The following is a 19,661-nucleotide window of genomic DNA, read 5'->3' on the forward strand; positions in this document are numbered from 1 at the left end:
AGACATTGAAGCCTGAGGTGTCATGTCAGAGCTGGAATAGCAGCAAGAACATCTTACTGCCCAATCCCTCGGGTCTTGAACCAGAACTCCACAATCCTCCTTGACTACAGATAAGATAGGACACAAAGCATAAAATTGGGGGACTGGGCAGTGGCAGTGAAATACAATGCTCTTCTGGGCAGACCCATGTGGGAAGGTCATGGTTCATGTCTGGAGACTTCCCTGACACCCCTAGGAAAGCCTATGCACGTGATCCAGACTGGTGATATTGAGGGTAAATCGTGGTATCGGGACCCTGCTGGGGGTCCTGTGTCTTTCTCACTCATGGAATCAATGAATAAACTTAAAAAGCATTAAGTTGAAGTTCAACTGACATAGTTGAGGTAGAACAATATCTCTCTAACCTTGATTAGAGAGATCTGTGAAACATGACAGTGTTAGGATTTCATATACCTTTGAAAGAACCTGCGAGATGTTACTTTAGAGATGAACATGGAGTTTTGTTTCCTAAATTTCAGAGCTCTCCAAAAATACCCTTGTTAACTGAGACCAGAGAACAACATTACAGGACAAGGGAGCTTTCTATGAATCAAACAGTCCATGGAAATTATGATCCAGATTTTAAATAAAACTCTTGAAACATTATAATTCCTTATAGAGTCCTAGTATAAATACGTGGAGAATGAAGAAGATAGTTTAATTATGACTAGGACAGGAATTAATTTCCAAATAATTTAAAAACTCGGTTATACAGTTTTATTTCTTAAAGATTCACTAGGAGTAATCTAGTTATCATTTCCTAAAGTATGTTCTAGAGAACAAGACTCCCACAAGGTGTTCTGCAAAAAAAGATACTGTACTTTGGGGGAGATACTGTACCCTACCTTTCTCACCCGTTTGCATCTTATGGTCTGCTACAGAAAAATCCTCACATACAGGGCTAACCTGTTCAGCTTTGTTTAATTCAGGATTTTCTACACTTACTTAGCCACCAAACCTATTTTTTTTTTCCAAATGCCTCCTTATAACCAGGTGTTCAAGACACACACTGTGGAAAACACTGAATCCATACATGCGGGCCTTTTCTTTTATGTCAAAATGTGTTTCTTGGGATCAGCAGTTGGCATAATGGCTATGTCACTGGACTCCCATGTAGCCAACTGCAGTTCAAGTGCTGGTCCCGATGGCTTAAAATCATGCCGGACACATATGTGTGTATGTGCCCAAGATCCTGAGAGGAGAAGGGATTGCGGTGTGGCCATCCCCCCTGGGGGGTGATTTCTTGCTTTCTGTCTGTCCCTGTCTTATGTTTGCTCCCTATAGCAAAAACTTCTCCCAAAAAAAAAAAAAAAGAATTAAAAAAAAAAATGTTTCTTAAACCATTTGCAGTTTCAGGGAGAGGAAAGCTTAATGGAGTATTTCTTGAAAGCATCTAAGTTTACATAAATTAATCATTTCCTTTTTTTTTAAGAATTATTTTGTTTAACTTTATTTATTTATTTGTTTATTTATTTATTTACTTACTTACTTACTCATTTTAATTTGACCAGAGAGGGACAGAGAGAGAGAGAGAGAAAGTGAGAAAGCAAGCCACCAGGTCCAGGACTCAAACCATGGTCAGCCATATGCGAGTCCAACGCCCTTAACCACCATGCCACCTGCTGACCCTGAATCATTTCCATTTCACTGTTAGGTGTCCTACAGCCTTTTTGCCAAGTGGTACAGAAGGTCTTCCCCTTCGGAATGTGACATAGCTGACCCCTAGAGGCATCCAGACTCTCAACAGCCTCAGTCCTCTTCCTAGAGAAAGGAGGCACAGACTGACTGAACAGTTTGCCTGGTCCCAATAGCAGAGGCTGCTCAGGAAACCCTTTGGCCTTCTTTTTTTTTTTTTTTTTTTTTTCTTTTATCGATTTCTGAGACATTTTGTTGGTTTGTTTCATTTGCTAGAGGGTGCATGCCAGAGGAAAAGAGGGGAAAGGCACCCCCTACTCCATAGGGCATGGCCATACAGCAATCCCTTCTTCATTTCTCCCTCCTTTGGGGATTTTGAGTACACACATAGGCGCACATGCACACACTCATCCAGTGTGTTTTTCATGCTGCTAAGTGCAGGATGCAAACCCACACCAATCAGCTATGTGGGATCTAACTCCCTTAACCATCTGACCATAGGCTGGCCTGAGGTATTTTCTAATTATTGTAAAACCCACTAATTTTTTTTTTTTTTTACTTTATAACAATTCAATGAAGCTTTTGTAGATGAAGAAAAATTTTGTAAGGCATTTAAATTGAAGTTAATCATGAAACCATTCTTTACAAAATATACTTCTGTGATTGAGTATATTGAGGGAATGCATAAATGTATTAACTTTGTTTAGCTATTCCACAGTATCTACATACTTCAAAACATCATGATGTAGACCATTTGATTTTTCTCCATTTTAAAAATAAAAAGAATGAGATCCTGTGGTCAGCAGGTGGTGGTGATTAAAGCACTAGACACCCACATGGCCAATGGTTTGAGTCTTGGACAGGCGAGTTTTGGCCTGGCGGCTTGCTTTCTCAATTTTCCTCTTTCTTTCTCTGTCCCTGTCTCTCTGTCTGTCTCTCTCTCTCTCTCTCTCTCTCTCTCTGGTGAGCACACGAGCCCTGTAGCAAACTAAAAATTAATAGTAATGATAGGTAAATAACTCTTGTCTAAAAAGAATGCAGTCCTAACATATTTGTATACCTTTATAAATACTAACATTAGAAAAGATCATAAAGCATTAAAATACGTATTATGGCACACCTTTTTGCTAATAGAGATATAAAAGGATGCTGATGACTAGTTAGCAAAGATAAATGTTAAGAATATTTTCTTTTTAATTAAAGACTGTTCTGTACACTTTGATTGATTTTACCTAGCTATTTAAAACTACTTTTCATGGAACTATTTAAACAATTTTTCCAGCTTAATGTAGTTCCCAGGTGACAGTGCATTGGCATTTATAGTAGAACATCCCCTTAAAGAGTGCACCTGCAAAGCCAGCAGGTGGCATGGAGGTCAAGGTGGCTGGATCCCACATGGCCCACTGTAGTTTGAAAACACTCCAGGCACATGTGCATGACTCCCCAGCTGCTGGGGAGAATGGAGAAGGAATTGTGGCATGGCTATCTCCCTGCAGCTGAGGGGGGGAGGGGCAGTAGTTGGGGTTCTCACTTTCTCCTTCTCTTTCTCTGTATATTTCTGTTTGTCTCTGGCAAGTGGCACATGCCCTATAGCAAAACTAAAAATAAATTTTTTAAAAATGATCAATTGTGGTATTATTATCCTATCTGAAGGTAAAATGGGGATTTGTGGTGGTCTTGGCAGTCTTTCTTCATTCACTTTCTAGTTTATGCTATGGGAAGCCAATTATTAACATTGTTTTTATGTATTAAACTATATGCTTATCTGATTATGCTGATAGGAGCTGTGCTTTAACTCAGATTTAACTAGCAGAAGTGGAACTTCTCAGGAAAAGGAACACTGATGGTTTTTATGTTACTCATTCCATAAAACATGGTACCTAAAATAAGAGAAGAGCTATGAGTCTTCCATTTATATGGCACGGAAGTGTTAACTTCTTGCTCAACAGTAAAGGGTTTTGGTTCCTCTTTAGTCTCCTAATTTCTCTCAGAATGTCACATGAATTTTGTTCAATGAGGAACCTTCCCTTATCTCCCCATCCCTTGGATTCTTTCCTGTAGGAATTCGGAAAGTATAAAAACCAACTGGAAAGTATTCACTTCTAGGTTTCTTAATGCCCAGGTCACAGTGTTGTCTTGAATCGGTTTCTTTGTCATCCTTAGCTGAAAACAAATCAAAGTAGGGAGGAGGCTTAATCTTGTGGGGTTAAATAAAAGAAAGAATGTAGTGAAAGGAAGAGTCCTTTTATGCAGGCCGCAGAGAACACGCAGGGATGACTGCAAGTGCCTGAGGGCATTTGCCCCTATTGGTTTTCACATCAAATGCAATGGTGCCCACAGATAGCCTGTATTGTTGTCAGTTAAATGGGATCATGAGTGTCTGAAAGGTGTTTGAGAATGAACCGAAAATCATTTTCACAAGTGGATGATTACTTCTGCCACATGTTAACCGAACTCTATCAGAATGGCCCAGATTTTTGAGCCTGCATTAATTGCTCTTTCAACCTTGACTGAGGTTTCTCTTTAAAAAAAGCCCTTTCCAGGACTAACTACTCTATATATTGATTTTTTTTTTCTTTCTGTATTTTTTCCCTTGAAAAACGAAGGCTTATAGAAGAAAAGGCTTTATCATTCAACATGTAGATTGATTGTTCCATTTCTTTGAAGAAAAAGCTACATTCATATAAGTGATCCACCCAAAGAAACAGTTCTCTTTTTTTCAAGCACCGAATTATTCCCGTCTTCTGTATACAATTATGTTTTTCAAATATTCATTAGTGATGATTTTTCATCACAAAGTAAAACCGTGAACTCTCACAGCATGGACTCGGTGCAAATAAATTGTCGTACTGTCCTTTCTATTAGAACTGTATGCCACCACTCTAATTGAAACCAAACTACAATATTTAGTAATGTGTTTGGAGAAGTTTTGTGTGTTGAAGTATCTTTTGAACAATCTTAAAGGTAGAAAGGTTTTATAAAATGCTTCTTAAATGTTTGGATAAACAAATTCCTGGTTTCATGTCCATGTTCTATTTCACATATGGCATAGTTAGAAAATAGTAGTAGTGTCGTTGCTATTGCTAGAATAATATAGGCTATATTATACTTCAACCATATTGTCGTGAATCTGAGTTAAAATAAGTCTTAATCTGAAAACTAATCAGAAAATGAAATTTCTTGAAATTTCATTAACTTTTGTGATTATATATATGAACAGAACATATAGTATTTATAGGCAAATAGTTTAATTTATTAGTAAAACTCATTTCGGAGGATTTTGGCTTATAGGAAGTCCAATCACAGAATATTACATGTGAATCTCTTTTTTTAAAAATGGTAAAATTGGTAAATGTGTAAAAACAAGCATTTAAAATAGTTTTGTAAGTATTACTGTGTTAATGTGAAATGTAGTTATCTGTTTGAAATTAAAGAAAAATAATCATAGTTATGTCTATGTTTGCTTTGCTTGAAGTGTATTTTTTTATAATTTTTTTTACTCAATAAATCTATTATTGAGAGCCATTTTAATTGGTACTAGAATACATATTGTTAATTGTCAGCAAGTACCTAAAGTAAAGCTTTTATTCTTGCTGACACAGAACACGCTGATAGATGTCAAAAAACTTTGTTTTTGTCCACAAATGAAAGCTTTTAGAAGTGTCTGTGATGTATCTTCCATCTGGCTTATTAAGTTAACAGATGACTCTTTTAAGGATCATGATGACACCAAAGAGATTGTACAACTTTTAATGTAAATGTTAAGATTAGAATACTCTAATAAGCTCACACAACTATTGATACAAAAGATTAAAAAAAATATATCTTGTTGGCAGTAACTATTTTCTCTTGAGGTTTGACTATTGACAAAAAAATAAGTGAATAAATTCTTCTCTTGACTTTCTCCTAATAGCACAGCACATTTTCTACACCTGTACATCGTATTTTAAATGCAGAACCGAAAATATTAAAGTTAAGTTTCTCATATTTGTGATATTTGAGAATGCAATCTGATAAAAGAACAATTAGGAATACCAAAAAAAAAAAAAGTCAATGGCAAAGGAAACATTGATAACACAGTTGTTTATATATCGTGTTTTCCTAGCAATGATTTCTTAATGTTTCTTTGGAGCAAATAGTGCTCTCCATTGAAATAACCCTACAGGAGTGATTCATACTTTACGATTATTGCCATGTTTATACTGATTTATAAAGCAAAATGCTTCAAGGCTTTACTCTTAATGTGATAAATCTAAGCTTTGTGTCAGTGCTGTTAATTTCTTTGTTACCTAATCCCATGTAAGAAGAGAAGATTTTAAAGTTAAGCAGGCATTTTTGTTGTTGTTGTTCAAAGGCAAGAACTTCTTAATACCTTACTAAGTTTGGTATATTGCTGAAAGCAAACATTTTTCAATAGTATCTGAGCCACAGTTTTTAAATAATACAAAATACTTTAGTTACATGAGTATTGTGATGCCTGAGAAATATTTCAAAGGAAAAGTGTTGTCTTTAGTGTAAATTAGCATTGGAAATATGTGCTTGTGAAATACCTTATGTACAATAGAGTATCTCTTTTATCTCCATTCAGTTACGGATCAAATGTAACTTAGGCTAGGGAATTTTTTTCCTTAAGGCCATATTCTAATAGAATGCTGGAGCAGGGAGAATGACCGTGAAAACTGCTGGCATTTGTATTATTTTCCATCCATTTCTGACTTAACTGAAAGAATTTAACAAAAATGAGGGAAAAAGGTGTTTTGTTTAAAACCAAATTCTATAGGCTGATGGAAATGAGTACTATTGAAGCCCCACCCCAAAACAAAAAATAAACCTGCTTTCCTCTTTAAAACAAAAGGAAGAAATTCACAGTACCCATTAGAGAACAGGGCTCTCAAGCTGTGTGATAAATACTTATTTTATTGGATAACATTATAAATTGTCACATAAAACTCAGTTAAATGTGTCTTAACAGTTTGACTGGTATTTGGCAAGTCTGATTTGCATACCCTTAAAAAAAAAAAAGGCAGCTACTTCATTTGAGTTAATCATGCAGTTTAGAGGAAAGAAGGAATGACTCAGCAGGTTACAAAACATTCAGGGGGGAGACGGTTACACAGGAGGCCCGCTAGCTGATCCATAGTACACTACTCAAGAAACTCCGTCTCCAGAATGACATGTTTCTTTGACAATATTCAATGCCTTTGTTTGGTAGAAATCTATTTCATAAAGCAGTAAAATACCAGTTTGTCTAGAATTCAGAGGACCAAAAAAAAATATTAAAACTATATTTTTCTCAAATACTAGACTTTTCCTTTGAGACAGAAATAAACAGCAAGTAAATAGCTAATAGCTAATACTATTGCCATTTTATGTCAGATAGTTAGATTTAATCCTATCCATTGCACCTGTTCCTTTTACAATGTCACGCAGTTATAATTGATGTTCACAATAATGACCTTGAGATTGCTATGTGCTGCAGGGTCCTTTCTAAATCATTAAAGAAAGATCAAATTACATTTTATGACTATTTGAAGTCAAGTCAACTTATCATATACAAATTTTTTTAATTAGTTATAAACATAGTCTCTTTATATAAAGTAACTCATTTTTCAGTAAGTGTAAGTGTCATGAACAGAATCCATGTCTAACAGAATGTAATATCAGGTTAAACGTAACTTTTGTACATTTTTCTGAAATAAAAATGTCTTTTGGACTTTAGATAACATAAAAGAATTAACATATAACCTAACACTGTATGTTGAAAAGAATAAACAAAAACCACGTGACCAGCAAGGGGCGCAGGGGTTGAGGCACTAGACTCCCACTTTTCCTCTCTGTCCCATTGTCTCTGTCTCTCTCCAGCAAGTGCACACGCCCTATGGCATAAACCAAGAAAGAAAAAAAAGAATGTGCTTTTACGAGTAAACATTATACCTATATATAGGTATAATAGAATATACATTAATATATTTACAGTGATTATTATTGGGTGATGGAATTATAGGTTAAATGATTTTTTCAGTATTGAGAGCTGCCTTCCTTCTAGCCTTCTTCCTGTAGCCCCAGGCTCCTCTGTCTCTATGAGGACTTGATCACACTGCTATTATATTTAGAACTGTCTAGATGTTAAAAATGCAAACCTTTGGGCTAGCAGGTTGTATGGTGGTTAAGGCACTGGGTCCCACATGGCTGACTTCAGAGTTGGGGGTCATTGACTGGCAGCTTGAAAAACACACTGAGCATGTGTGTGTGCATGCCCACAATCCTGAGAAGAGAAGGGACGAGAAAGTACCCAGGTATTGCCATCCTCCCTGGGGAGTAATTTCTCATTTTCTGTCACTCTGTATGTCTCTGGCTCTCTCCTCTCTGGTGTGCACACATGCCCTGTGACAAAAATCCAAAACAAAAATAAAAATAGAACAGTGATTCAGAGCAACGCCAGACATGAAGTAGGAAGATGAAGTAGGAAAACATGCATTCTGATTTCTCTTCACTTTACATTCCAGCTCTCCCAAAGGTGATAGGACTACCCATCTATGACAATTTAGACTGCACCAAATTCAAAAACTTGAGAATGGACTTAAAATCTAGAAAACCTCACTTCCCCATGGAAACCTATAGGATTTCTCTATTGTACTGAAAATAAGTCTTTCATCTCTAGATACTCAGTTTAGACATACCAGAATTATTTATAGAGTCATAGTGACCACATTCCCAATATGGTTAATAGTAATTATTTTTCTGATTACAAAAACAAAAGTGCTTGCTTCGGTAGCACACATACTGATTACACAAGCAAGATAAACTCTTAAACTGTGCTAGTAATAAGGCAAAATGATACAGCTAATTTGGAAAATAATTTGGTAGTTTCTTCAGAGTTAAACACACACTTCCAATCTCACCCAGTGATGATGGTTACATGACTGTCCATACTCATCAAACTGAATTTTACTTTCTGTAAACTAATGCCAATAAGCCTTACTTTAAAAGGAAGAAAGAAAAAAAAAAAGACAATGACGTGGTCAATATAGAAATTGTGGAAATGCAGCATATAAAGATGAATGTGAAATTCATTTTTAATCTCAGCAAACTGATATTATAGGTTTGATATTGTGTTACCATTTCCTTGTTTTTTTTTAATGTATATTTATTTATTCATTTCATGGGAGATAGAGACAGAGACAGAGAGAGAGAGACAGAACAATGGGCACTGCCAACATGGTTTTCATCGTGTGATCCGCCCTGTCTCAGCCAGCCTGAATAAATGCATGTGCCCAGCATGTTCAGGGAGTCCCCAGAAAAGAACCTAAGACCTGTCCCATGTGAGTCCAGTTGCATTATGTGACTGCTTTGCCACTGGCTGGCTTATTTTTCTGGCATTGTTTTTACATATATATAATATTCGGGAGCAGGAAGGTGAATCCGAAAAGTTCATGGGAAAAAACTGCATGAATTTCAGAATTTTTGCACCAAAATAAACTTGTGCTTTAATTCTATTTTCCTATAGAATTTTTGAAGTACCCTTGTAGTATGAACTAATGTGTCTACTTTAAAAAAAAAAAATGGGACCAGCATATGGCAAAATGGTTATGTCACTGGACTCCCACATGGCCGACTGATTTGAGTCCCAGACCGAGATGCTTGAAACTCACACTGGGTGTGTGTTCATGCTTGCCCATGATCCCAAGAAGAGAATGAAGAAAAAGGGATTACAACATGGCCATCCCCCGCTGTAGGGGTCATATCTCACTTTCTGTCTCTTTCTGTCTCTCCAGCAAGCTCATGCATCCTTACTAAATAATTCCCCTACTTTCAGGCATCAAACCAAAACCAACATTCAATATTACTGGCTTTTTAGTGATTGTTTTTTAATTATGTTTTGGTTTTTTTGCTATAGGGCATGTACACTCACCAGAGAGAGAGGGAAAATGAGAAATCACCCTAAGGGGGATGGTCCCTCTGCACTCCCTTCTCTCTTTCTCTCTCCATTCTATGTCATAATTTTGGGCATGCTCATGCACCCTACATATTTTCCAAGCTGCCAGGTCTGGGGCTTGATCCACATACTCGGTCAGCTGCCTTAACCACCATGTCACCTGGCTAGCCCCAATATTGCTGTTTTTAAAAGGGTAGACAGTATGTTTGTTTGTTTGTTTTTGCAAAAGAGAATTGTTTTAATAAGGCAGAAACTGAAATTTCAAGCTAAAATTTTAGCTTTAAGAACTGTGAGAGTCCCAGAGGCAGTAGCACAAGTGGTAGAGTGCCATGTGGGAGACCCAGGTTTAGATGCCAGGTTGACCTGAACGTGCTGCGTATACCTTTATACACCCCTGATTCTGGCTGGGGAGTAGACTGTGGGGAGAATCATTGCATGGAAAGACCATGTCGAGAGTCTCTGTCTGTCTGTCTTTATCTCTGTATGTTTCTTTATATATAAGTAAAATAAATATTTAAAAATGTGAGAAAAAGTATAGAAATGTTAAGGCTTTAAATAAACTGTGTTAATAATGTTTGAGTAACTTCATTGATAAACCTTCGCTGTAACAATGCTTTCCCTTTTTGTAGGAAGTATGTATGTTGTTTCATGGAGAGTTTTAAAATACCTCTCACCAATTTATACGTGATTATTTTCAATTTCTTTCTTTTCCTCCCTGATACTTCTCTTTTTTTTGGAGAGTTTTTTGCCATAGGGCGCGTGCGCTCACCAGACAGACAGAGACAGAGAGATAGAAAGAGAGAAATCACCCCCCAGGGGGAATGGCCACGCTGCAATCCCTTCTCCTCCATTCTCCTCTTGGGATCTTGGGCATGCACACACAAGCGCCCGGCGTGAGTTTTAAGTCACCGGGTCCGGGACACGAACCATGGTCGACTATGTGGGAGTCCAGTGACATAACCATTACGCTAACTACTGATCCCCCCTTCCTGATATTTCTGCATGCCATCTACAGATTCAGAAAGAACAATATTCTCAAATGTTTGGCTATCTTAATCATTTCAATTCAGGTTACTAAAGTCAGTGCAAAGTTAAACAAAAACCATAGCAGAAGCTATGTTTATATTTATCTATACAATGTCATTTTCATTTTTATCTGAATTTTTATTAGTAGTATTATTTTAAAGAGATTTTTGCTATAGGGTGCGTTCACTCACCAGAAAGACAGAGAGAGACAGCGAGACAGAAAGCAAGAAGTCACCTCCCAAGGTGGATTGGCGCGCTGCAAATCCCTTCTCTTCCATTCTCCTCTCAGGATCTTGGGCATGCACACACACGCACCTGGACTGAATTTAAGCCACTGCATCTGGGACTTGAATCACAGTTGACTACATGGGAGTCCAGCGACATAGCCATTACACCAGCTTCTGGTCCCGATTTTTATCTGAATTTCATAGTTACAAAAATTTGCAGTGAGATACTTCAATATATCAAGTAAATCCCAATATAAGTATAGAGACCTGAGAAATCAGAAAATTCCTCCTTTCGTTTGATAGGCCAGCAAATGGAAACTGAGATTGGCGCAGGTATGTGTTAGGGTCACCCTGTCGGGCAGTGACCCTTCACCCTGGGTTCTGACCTTTCAGCCGCTCCTTCTCAGGCCATGCTACTCAGCTTCGGTCATCTGCGAACTGAAGCAGTTGGTACCATGCCCTTGATTCATAGCTTTCATCTCTCCTAAGAAGTGCCTGGAAGAATAAAATTCCAACTGGTTCTTTGATTATCCTTTCTAACTCCTACTTCGCTCGATTTGTGGTAAGGACTGACAAATTGATAAGCCACATAAATCAATTCCCTTTTAAGAACCTAGAATAAGCTCAGTCATTTTGTAACACAGAAGCTGCGTGTTGTCTGAGATTCCAAATGAAGTAAACTTTGCCTTTAACAGGCTAGCCTCAAAAATAAAATGTCTATAAAAAAAAAAAAACATGATTATATAGAACCATAGTCTGATTCATGCAAAGTATTCTTTTGCTTGCTTGTTCTTCCTAACAGATATCTGTATGCTCTTGGACAGAAGGTTTGGAAAAGATGGAAGAAACGTTACTTTGTTCTGGTTCAGGTGAGTCATCATTTTGTCCTGTTACGTAATCACTCTAATAGTGGTTCTTTATGTGGATACATCTAGCAATATCCCTGGAGGAGAAATTAAACTGTAAGTTTTTTAATGTTTAATTAATTTTAAAATGAAAGTGGTAAATGCATTGCATGTTGACACAAATAGCATTTTTATATAAAATAAATATTTCAAAGCCAAACAATTTAGTGCAACGAGTGGTTTTGGTTTATGCTTTTGCATATTCTAATAATCTATATACATTCAGAGTCACAGGGAAGTTAACATAAAACATATATATACGTTAATAGGCAGTTTGGCTAACTTTACTGTCTAGCTTAATATAATAGACTACACGAGGAGACTTCAGAAAGTTCGTGAAGGCTTAGCCACTGTGACACAGCAGTAACGCAGTTGCCCTGCAAGGGTGGAAGCCGTATGCATGGCCACAGATTTGAATTCCCTTGTTGACTTAAAAACATGCTGAACTTGGGCTCCAAGGACTCTGAGGAGCTGGAGGGCTGGTGAAAGGGAATCACAGTATGAAGAGATCCTATCAAGGCTACCTTTCTCTCTCCTTCCCTCTTCTATGCTTTCTTTGTTATCACTAACATTTTAAGAAGTCTGTTGGAAAATGGAATTAAAGTAGGAGTTTATTTCAGTGCAAAAAAAAATTTGTAATCCACAAGTAGGTTTTTCATAATACATATTTTCTATGAACTTTTCAAAGGCACCTCCCCTTCATCAAAGTGGTCTCATATCAACTTCTGCATTCAGTTTTTAGCAATATCAAATGAAATGTAGCCCCTGGAAAACTTCAGTGTACATGCATGAAAGAATAAGTCTAAAAAAAGGCAAATCAATTCTGAATATTGTTATAAAAGCAGATTTGACCTTGCAAAACCCCAGAAAAGATCTTGACAATTTCCAGGATTCTAGGATTATGCCTTAAGCATCATGGCATCATTCTGATATTTTATGGGTCAAGTATAGTACATATAATCACTCATTTTCATACAAATATGCCATATATATCATTTATTCACATAAATGTTTTATATTAATTTGCCTGTGATTGGATTCTGAATTCTAAATAGACTATTAGAATATACAGTCTAACTTCTTTTCTTGATCATGAATAATCTTTTCTCATAGAATATACTCATTAACTTAATTTTAAATTAAAAATAACTTTCTAAGTAATAGTCCTTCCATTTTATGATAAATCTAAGCTATTTTGTTCTCGACAGAAATATAAGAAAAGGGAATCACTCTTGGAATTCTTAACACAAAACAGTCTGTAAGATCTCATTGATTCCTCCCACACATTAATCAAGCTTAACTGGACTAGATCTGAACAACATGGTGAAATGCCAAGGCAGGAAAATTATCATTTTCTGTCTTCCAGCGATACAACTGTCCATAAATTGTCAGATAAAATTGCTTTATTGATGCCTTGTGATGGCACAATAACTTCATGAAAAGTGTAAAAATCAGACAAAAATAGTTTTATCCACACAACAGCCAACCAACCTGTTTTTTTTTTTTCTTTCTTTCTGGCTTAAATGTAACCTTTTCTTATGTGATGAGAATATTTGATCAACTAACTTAATAAATCACACACACACAAACACAGAGTCAATTTTTTGCTATAGAGCCCAAGCATTTGCTTGAGTAAAGGTCTCCTGTTTAGAGGTCTGGGTGACCTGTCCTTTCAAAACCACACCCATAAGGTATCCTTTACAGTTTCTAGGTTTAGTTTCCTTATATTAGTGGAAGAATTTATTTATTTATTTGTTTATAGAAGGATTTTTGCTATAGGGAGTGTATACTTGCCAGAGAGACAGAAAGTGAGAAGTCACCCCCTTCCCCCCAGGAGGGATGGCTACGCCACAATCCCTTCTCCTCCATTCTCCTCTTGGGATTTTGGGTATGCATGCACACATGCCTGGCATGAGTTTTAAGCTGCTAGGTCCAGGACTTGAACCATGGTCAACTGTGCAGGTCCAGCAACGTAACCTCTATGCTATATGCCGGTCTCTTTAGTGTAAGAATTTAAATGCATTTCCTCAGTAATTTGAGTGTAGATTTTTCTGGACATTTTAATTTTATTCCTGTCTTATAAATGTCTCACTCTTATTTATTTGACAACTTTGTGTTAGTGGTTTGTCTTTGTCAAGTCTTTCTAAAGCATTACACTGATTCCCCCCCCACCCCACCCCCGCCTCATAGAAACAGTGGCTTCCTTTTCAGGTATATATCATGCATTTTACATAGAATCTCATTTAATTCAGTAATTTTAATAGTTGATGTTACAAGAGGTCTTCAAGCAGTTCATGGGAAACATTTATTATGAAAAACTACAAGGATTTTAAATTTCTTGCACCCAAATGAATTTGTACTTTAATTTTCCCATGAACTTTTTGAGTTCTCAAAGTGACTTGGCTTAGTTTGAAAAAAGACTCTTAATGAACAGAGTTTAACTATTGGAAATAAGTTCAAGAGAACATGGGACTGTAACTCAGAAACACAAATATTTAACATTTCCTTGACATTAATCATAATAAGAAAGAATAGAGGGTTTCCGTTAGTCTAGAGACCTGGTTAAGTAACAGTAGCTAAAAGAGTTTATAATACGCCAATTGTTTTAATATGAAAAGTGGGCTTTTGTTGATTAGAGCGGTCCAACAATCACCTCATTCTTTGGGACAAGTAAGGTTTAAGGAAAGAAATCCTTTTCCATTTACCTTATTTTCTAGCATTCGATCACAAGAATCAAAAGTTATAGGACAATCATGTATACCTTATCACCCATAAGAGAGATTAGAAATGAAAAAAGGAATTGGAATACTTTTAGATTAAAAATTCCTGTCTATTTGGGAAGATTAACCATGTCTTTGGGAACCTAAATTTCTCCCAGTAACAAGTGTGTTGAAATATTAGGTTAAAAAGGTATGTATATAACTATATCAGAGTTTATTACTAGGTTGTACTCCTAATTGAAATTTAGGAAAAGTACCACCAAACTATAATGAATATAGGTATAATATTAGGTATACTAATATAGGCATAATATTGAGTTAAAAAGTATGTTAATCCATGTACTCCATAATTGAAATTTAGGAAAAATACCACCAACCTATAATGAATCTAGACTTATTCTACCCAAAGAATTATCTTAAAATTTGAAGTCATGTTTAAGAAGTATATATTTCTATTTCTACACATATGTATATACTGGATCATCGGAAAAGTCATGATGCGTTTTTGCATTTCACCGTGACTTTTCCAACACCCCATGTATTTCCACGTATTCGCACGCAGAGAATCTCCATGCCCAGATACACTGAGATATACAGCCAGTATTCTGACTCCTCTTCAAAGCTTTAAACACAGTGGAATCTTCCATTCAATTCCAAATGTAATGGGAAGACAAATCGAATGCACATACTTCAAAAATCAAGCTGGATATGTATGAAGATTCAACGACAATGACCCATTGGGAGGAACCAGGTAGTTTTTATTAGCATTTTTCCAGACAGCTCTCATTCTGTCTGTACACAGCTTGCAGGTCTATACCCCCAGGCTGCTGTTTCGAAAGGTGAAGGAGTCATTTTTCGTAGGGAGGCCAGTACACCCCTGCTGTGTCTGCTGCTGCCATCAGCGGAATGGTGCTCTGGTGATAATGTGAATCTCATCACCACTTGTAGGTGTGTACTAGAAGAGTGATATAGCTGGAGGTCCAGTCATCAGCCTAAGAATTTGTGCTCATAAAAACTGATTGAGAGTCAGGTTTGGCCAGCTGCAAAGTCATTGTCCAAAGTGAACACTCGAGGAGACCCTGAGGTGAAAAGACTTTTCAAAGACTCTCATATATACATGTATATTAGAGTCAAACAATGGGAAAATAAATTATTTGTAAATGTTGGGTGTTTGTTTAGATTCTAAGCAAGTTCAGCTTCACCCTTTTTTAGATTTTGATGCCAATATAGTTGCAGTAAGAAATAAATTTCAATATTTTTTAAGAAGCTGATTTTTTTATGAAGGTCAACTTTGGTTCAAGCCAAATTGAAAGAAGAGTGTCTTTTAAGAATGCTTGATACCTTAGCAAAATTAAACTTACATATGCCTCTTACTCATTTTTCTATGTTTCTTGAGTGCTTTAGTGTTAGGTTTGGAGTATATTATTGGCATAAAGTAGTTATGATAACTATGTCAGAGTTTATTATTAAGTCATCAGTAAAGTCATGATGAATTTTTGCATCTAAAAATATGTTGTGACTTTCCTAATAGAATAAAACCATTCAATATCTTTAAAACTGTTTGATTTAGCAAAAATGAACTATTTCTTTATTTGATATTCTGGTGATGCCTATTCCAATAACTGTATGTTCCAGGCATTGCCTATTTGGTAAATCCAAAAATTACTGAAGCACTCACCTATTAACGAAATAGTCTACATTTAAATCTGATATTTATTAAGCAATTACTTCGTGGCAAGCTTTTATATCAGGTACTTAAAAAAAAGTTTTTATTTATTTCTTCCATTAGCAAGACAGACAGAGAAAGAAAGATAGCCTCCCCAACAGAATCTTGACTCTGAACTGCACCCCAGTCTTCAGCCAGACTCAGATCATGGGCAGATGTGTGCCCAGCGTACTCAGGAAGGTCTCCCAACTTGCACTGGTGCCTTTCCATGTGGAATTGCCTCACAGAGTGTCATATTTTATCACTTCATGACCATCCAGGCCCCATAAAGCACTTTTTTTTTTTTTTTTTTTGCTATAGGGCATGTAGAAGGAGCAGAGAGAGAGAAAGTAAAAAATCACATTGGCCACACCACAATCCCTTTTCCTCCATTCTCGCCTTCTGCTCTAGGGATTTGGGGCATGCACGTACATGCACCTGGAGTGAGTTTGTGGTTTGTTTTTTTGGAAGAGATTTTTGCTATAGGGCACGTGTGCTCACTGGACAGACAGACATAGAATTAGAAACCACCCCCTCAGGGAAGATGGTCACGCTGCAGTACCTTCTCTTCTCGGGATTTTGAGCACATATGCACACATCCTGGTGTGAGTTTTAAGCTGCCAGGTCAGAAACTCAAACACTAGTCGACTACATGGGAGTCCAGTGACATAACCATTACACTGTCTGCTCGTCCCAAAGCTCTTTTAATACATTAGCTTATTCACACCTCAGAATAAGCCTCTGAGGGTACGGATTATTGTTATCCCCATCGTATAGCTTTGAAAATTGGCGTATAGAAGGGTATGTAACTCAGAATTATACAGTTTAGTATGTTATAGAGTCAAGTAAATCCTGTTTGGTTAGACTGTAGAGACTAAGCTCTCACTTCCTCTGCTCTAGAGCTATGATGAAATTGATGCACACAACTACAGTTGATGTGGAGACAAACAGATACATGAATCATCACTGTGCATCATTAATTTCGTGAGGTACAAAACAGTTTTACCGTCAGGGAAACGTCCAGGGAGGGATGGCATAGAGAGTACTGTAGTTACGAAGACGACGTAACTGTATGACATGACTGGAAACAGAAGAGACATCTATGTTATTTTGTTCCTGTATCAAAGTGTTCCCTGCTTGTTGTTGATGTGTCTGAATCATGACTTGAAGTTGCTGCAAACAACAGCAGGCTATCAAGACATAATGTTAATTACATATCAGCTGAGTTGGCACAGGATGTAAACAGTCAGCCATGCCACTGAGTGATCTGTACATGATGCAAACATAAAAGTCCTCTCTTCGTAAGATACCATCAAGATCTGCTCTGTGCAGAAAGAAGTGGTTGCCCTAGCTTATTGACTTCCGAAATATTCAGCACACATGGGAATTGGAGGGCAGCAGACTCCCCTTACATACCTGAGAATACCATTAGGCATAACGAACAGGAAATTCAGTCATGTGGTTTAGATCTAGTCTAGGATATCAGCTGGTGTTTGCTTATGGCAATAGGATAATGCAGAGTGGACAAATACACTGCCGTCAGATCCAGCAATTCATGGGACAGGGGCTCTCTTGCTTTATGTGTTAAATTGGTTTAAGTTTATAAACCTAGGACACACTTGGTGTAGGACAAGATCCCAGTGTGTCTGAGAGAATATGAAAAACCCTCATCAACACTAGTACCAGGACTGCTACCTTATTTCATTCTCCTTCTCAACATAGTCAAGTTCCATTGTTGAGATGTGGCTTTCTGAACTTGTATCATTATGGACACACGCATATACACACACATTCATTCATCCCTAATGGAATCATTCCACGTATTTTTGCCCTGTGGATTTCTTTGTCCCTCTTTAGAAATATATTAGAGAGAAATTCACATGTCACCATATAAAAATACACTTTATTGTTTTAAGTAATTAGTTTACATAGTATAGATTAATATAATATACAAAATACTCTTCTTAGACATTTGCATTGTTTTCACTTTAATCAGCAAACAATGCTAACATCAAAATATGTATAATTCATTTATATTCATCTTTGTAAATATGTGGAAATATGCCTAAAAAAAAAAAAATTGGGCCAGAGGTGAGGCCAGCAGGTAACCTGGTGGTTAAGGTACTAGACTTCCTCATGGGGGACCATGACCATAGTTTGAGTCTCAGCCCTGGAAGATTTAAAATCACAGCTGGCACATGTGCATTCATGCCCAGAATTCTAGGAGAAGAATGAAGAAGGGATTGCAGTGTGGCCATACCCCCTGGGGATGATTTCTCACTTTCACACTGTCAGTCTCTTATCTTATCTCTCTGTGGCAAGTGTATGCACCCTAATGCAAAAGCCTTAATAAAAAAAAAAAAAGTTGGGCCAAAGCACATGGACACTTAAAGTGTAAAGTAAGATTATAAAGCTTTTGATGACTAATGAATGTTTATTCAGCAAAACTTTGGCATGTTTTTTACTTGTCATTTTTTCCTAGTTAACAAGTACTCATGTATTAAGCTACAAGTTATCTTTTCCAAAATGTACATCATCAAGATGATAGAAAATTGAAAATTCTTTTGATTATAGGACTAATCAGAATAAAATGTCAGTAGAAAATAATTTCTGTATTTTAGATTTTATTTTTAAAATAACTTTTACTTTGTGATCATTGTTTTTTTATTCCTGTACTATTATATAGGTATGTGTGTATGTGTATGAGAGATATGTGTGTGTGTATAAATATAATGGCCATATTAAGTAATATAATTTACCATTGGATAGGAATAAACTTAATGCATAAGTCTAGAATATATTAAAATGAGCATATGTCTATATCTCAAGAACCAAAATATAAAACGAGATAGAGAAAGAATGAGAATAAGGATATATTTATTTATAGTAAGGAGAATCATACATGGACCAAGCAGTGACCCCAGTGTGAAAATTTCTTTTTACATATGCCTGTCTTTCCTTGTTTGTTGTTATTTTTATGTTTAGATTCCAGCTACCTCTATCTCATTCCTCTTGTTTTATAATCATAGCTATAGGAAAGAGCAAAACATCTATGAATGACAGTTAGATAACATTATAAAGTCTCAATTAAATTTTGTTGACTTAAAGTTTTTTGAAAATTGTTGCACTAGGCTTCATCTTAGAACATTTGTGTGTGTGTGTGTGTGTGTGTGTGTGATCTTAAATATTTGTGTGTGTGTATCCTCCTGTATATGCATATATTCCTATGTTTATGTACCTTTATGTGTGTATGTGTATAACATCTTTCATAGAAAATGGTGGACCTGTTACATAGGAGAGACTCAGTAAGTATTTGATAAGTAATTGAAAATCTCTTCTTAAGTTGGGTTCCTTCTCCACCTTTCTCTAACTGGAATGTGAAATTGACTTATGTCTGAGCATACTTAAATTAAAACCTAGGTGTCATCTTTGAGTGCTCCCTTTCGCTTACCCCTGTCAATCAGAAAA

At 36.5% G+C, this 19,661-nt stretch overlaps 1 protein-coding gene across 19 annotated transcripts in view; it reads left to right on the forward strand.

Annotated features, from left to right (window-relative positions):
• Positions 1-19,661, forward strand: part of CADPS2 (calcium dependent secretion activator 2) — a 450,101-nt gene that overhangs the window by 223,861 nt on the left and 206,579 nt on the right. For all 19 annotated transcript variants that reach the window (XM_027772143.1, XM_027772145.1, XM_027772150.1 and 16 more), the window contains exon 8: positions 11,666-11,732. In XM_027772143.1, the coding sequence (XP_027627944.1) occupies positions 11,666-11,732 (67 nt within the window). The remainder of the gene's footprint in view (positions 1-11,665; positions 11,733-19,661) is intronic.

The sequence above is a fragment of the Tupaia chinensis genome, unplaced genomic scaffold (genome assembly GCF_000334495.1).
Source record: "Tupaia chinensis unplaced genomic scaffold, TupChi_1.0 Scaffold000257_1, whole genome shotgun sequence".
Taxonomy (NCBI): Eukaryota; Metazoa; Chordata; class Mammalia; order Scandentia; family Tupaiidae; genus Tupaia; species Tupaia belangeri.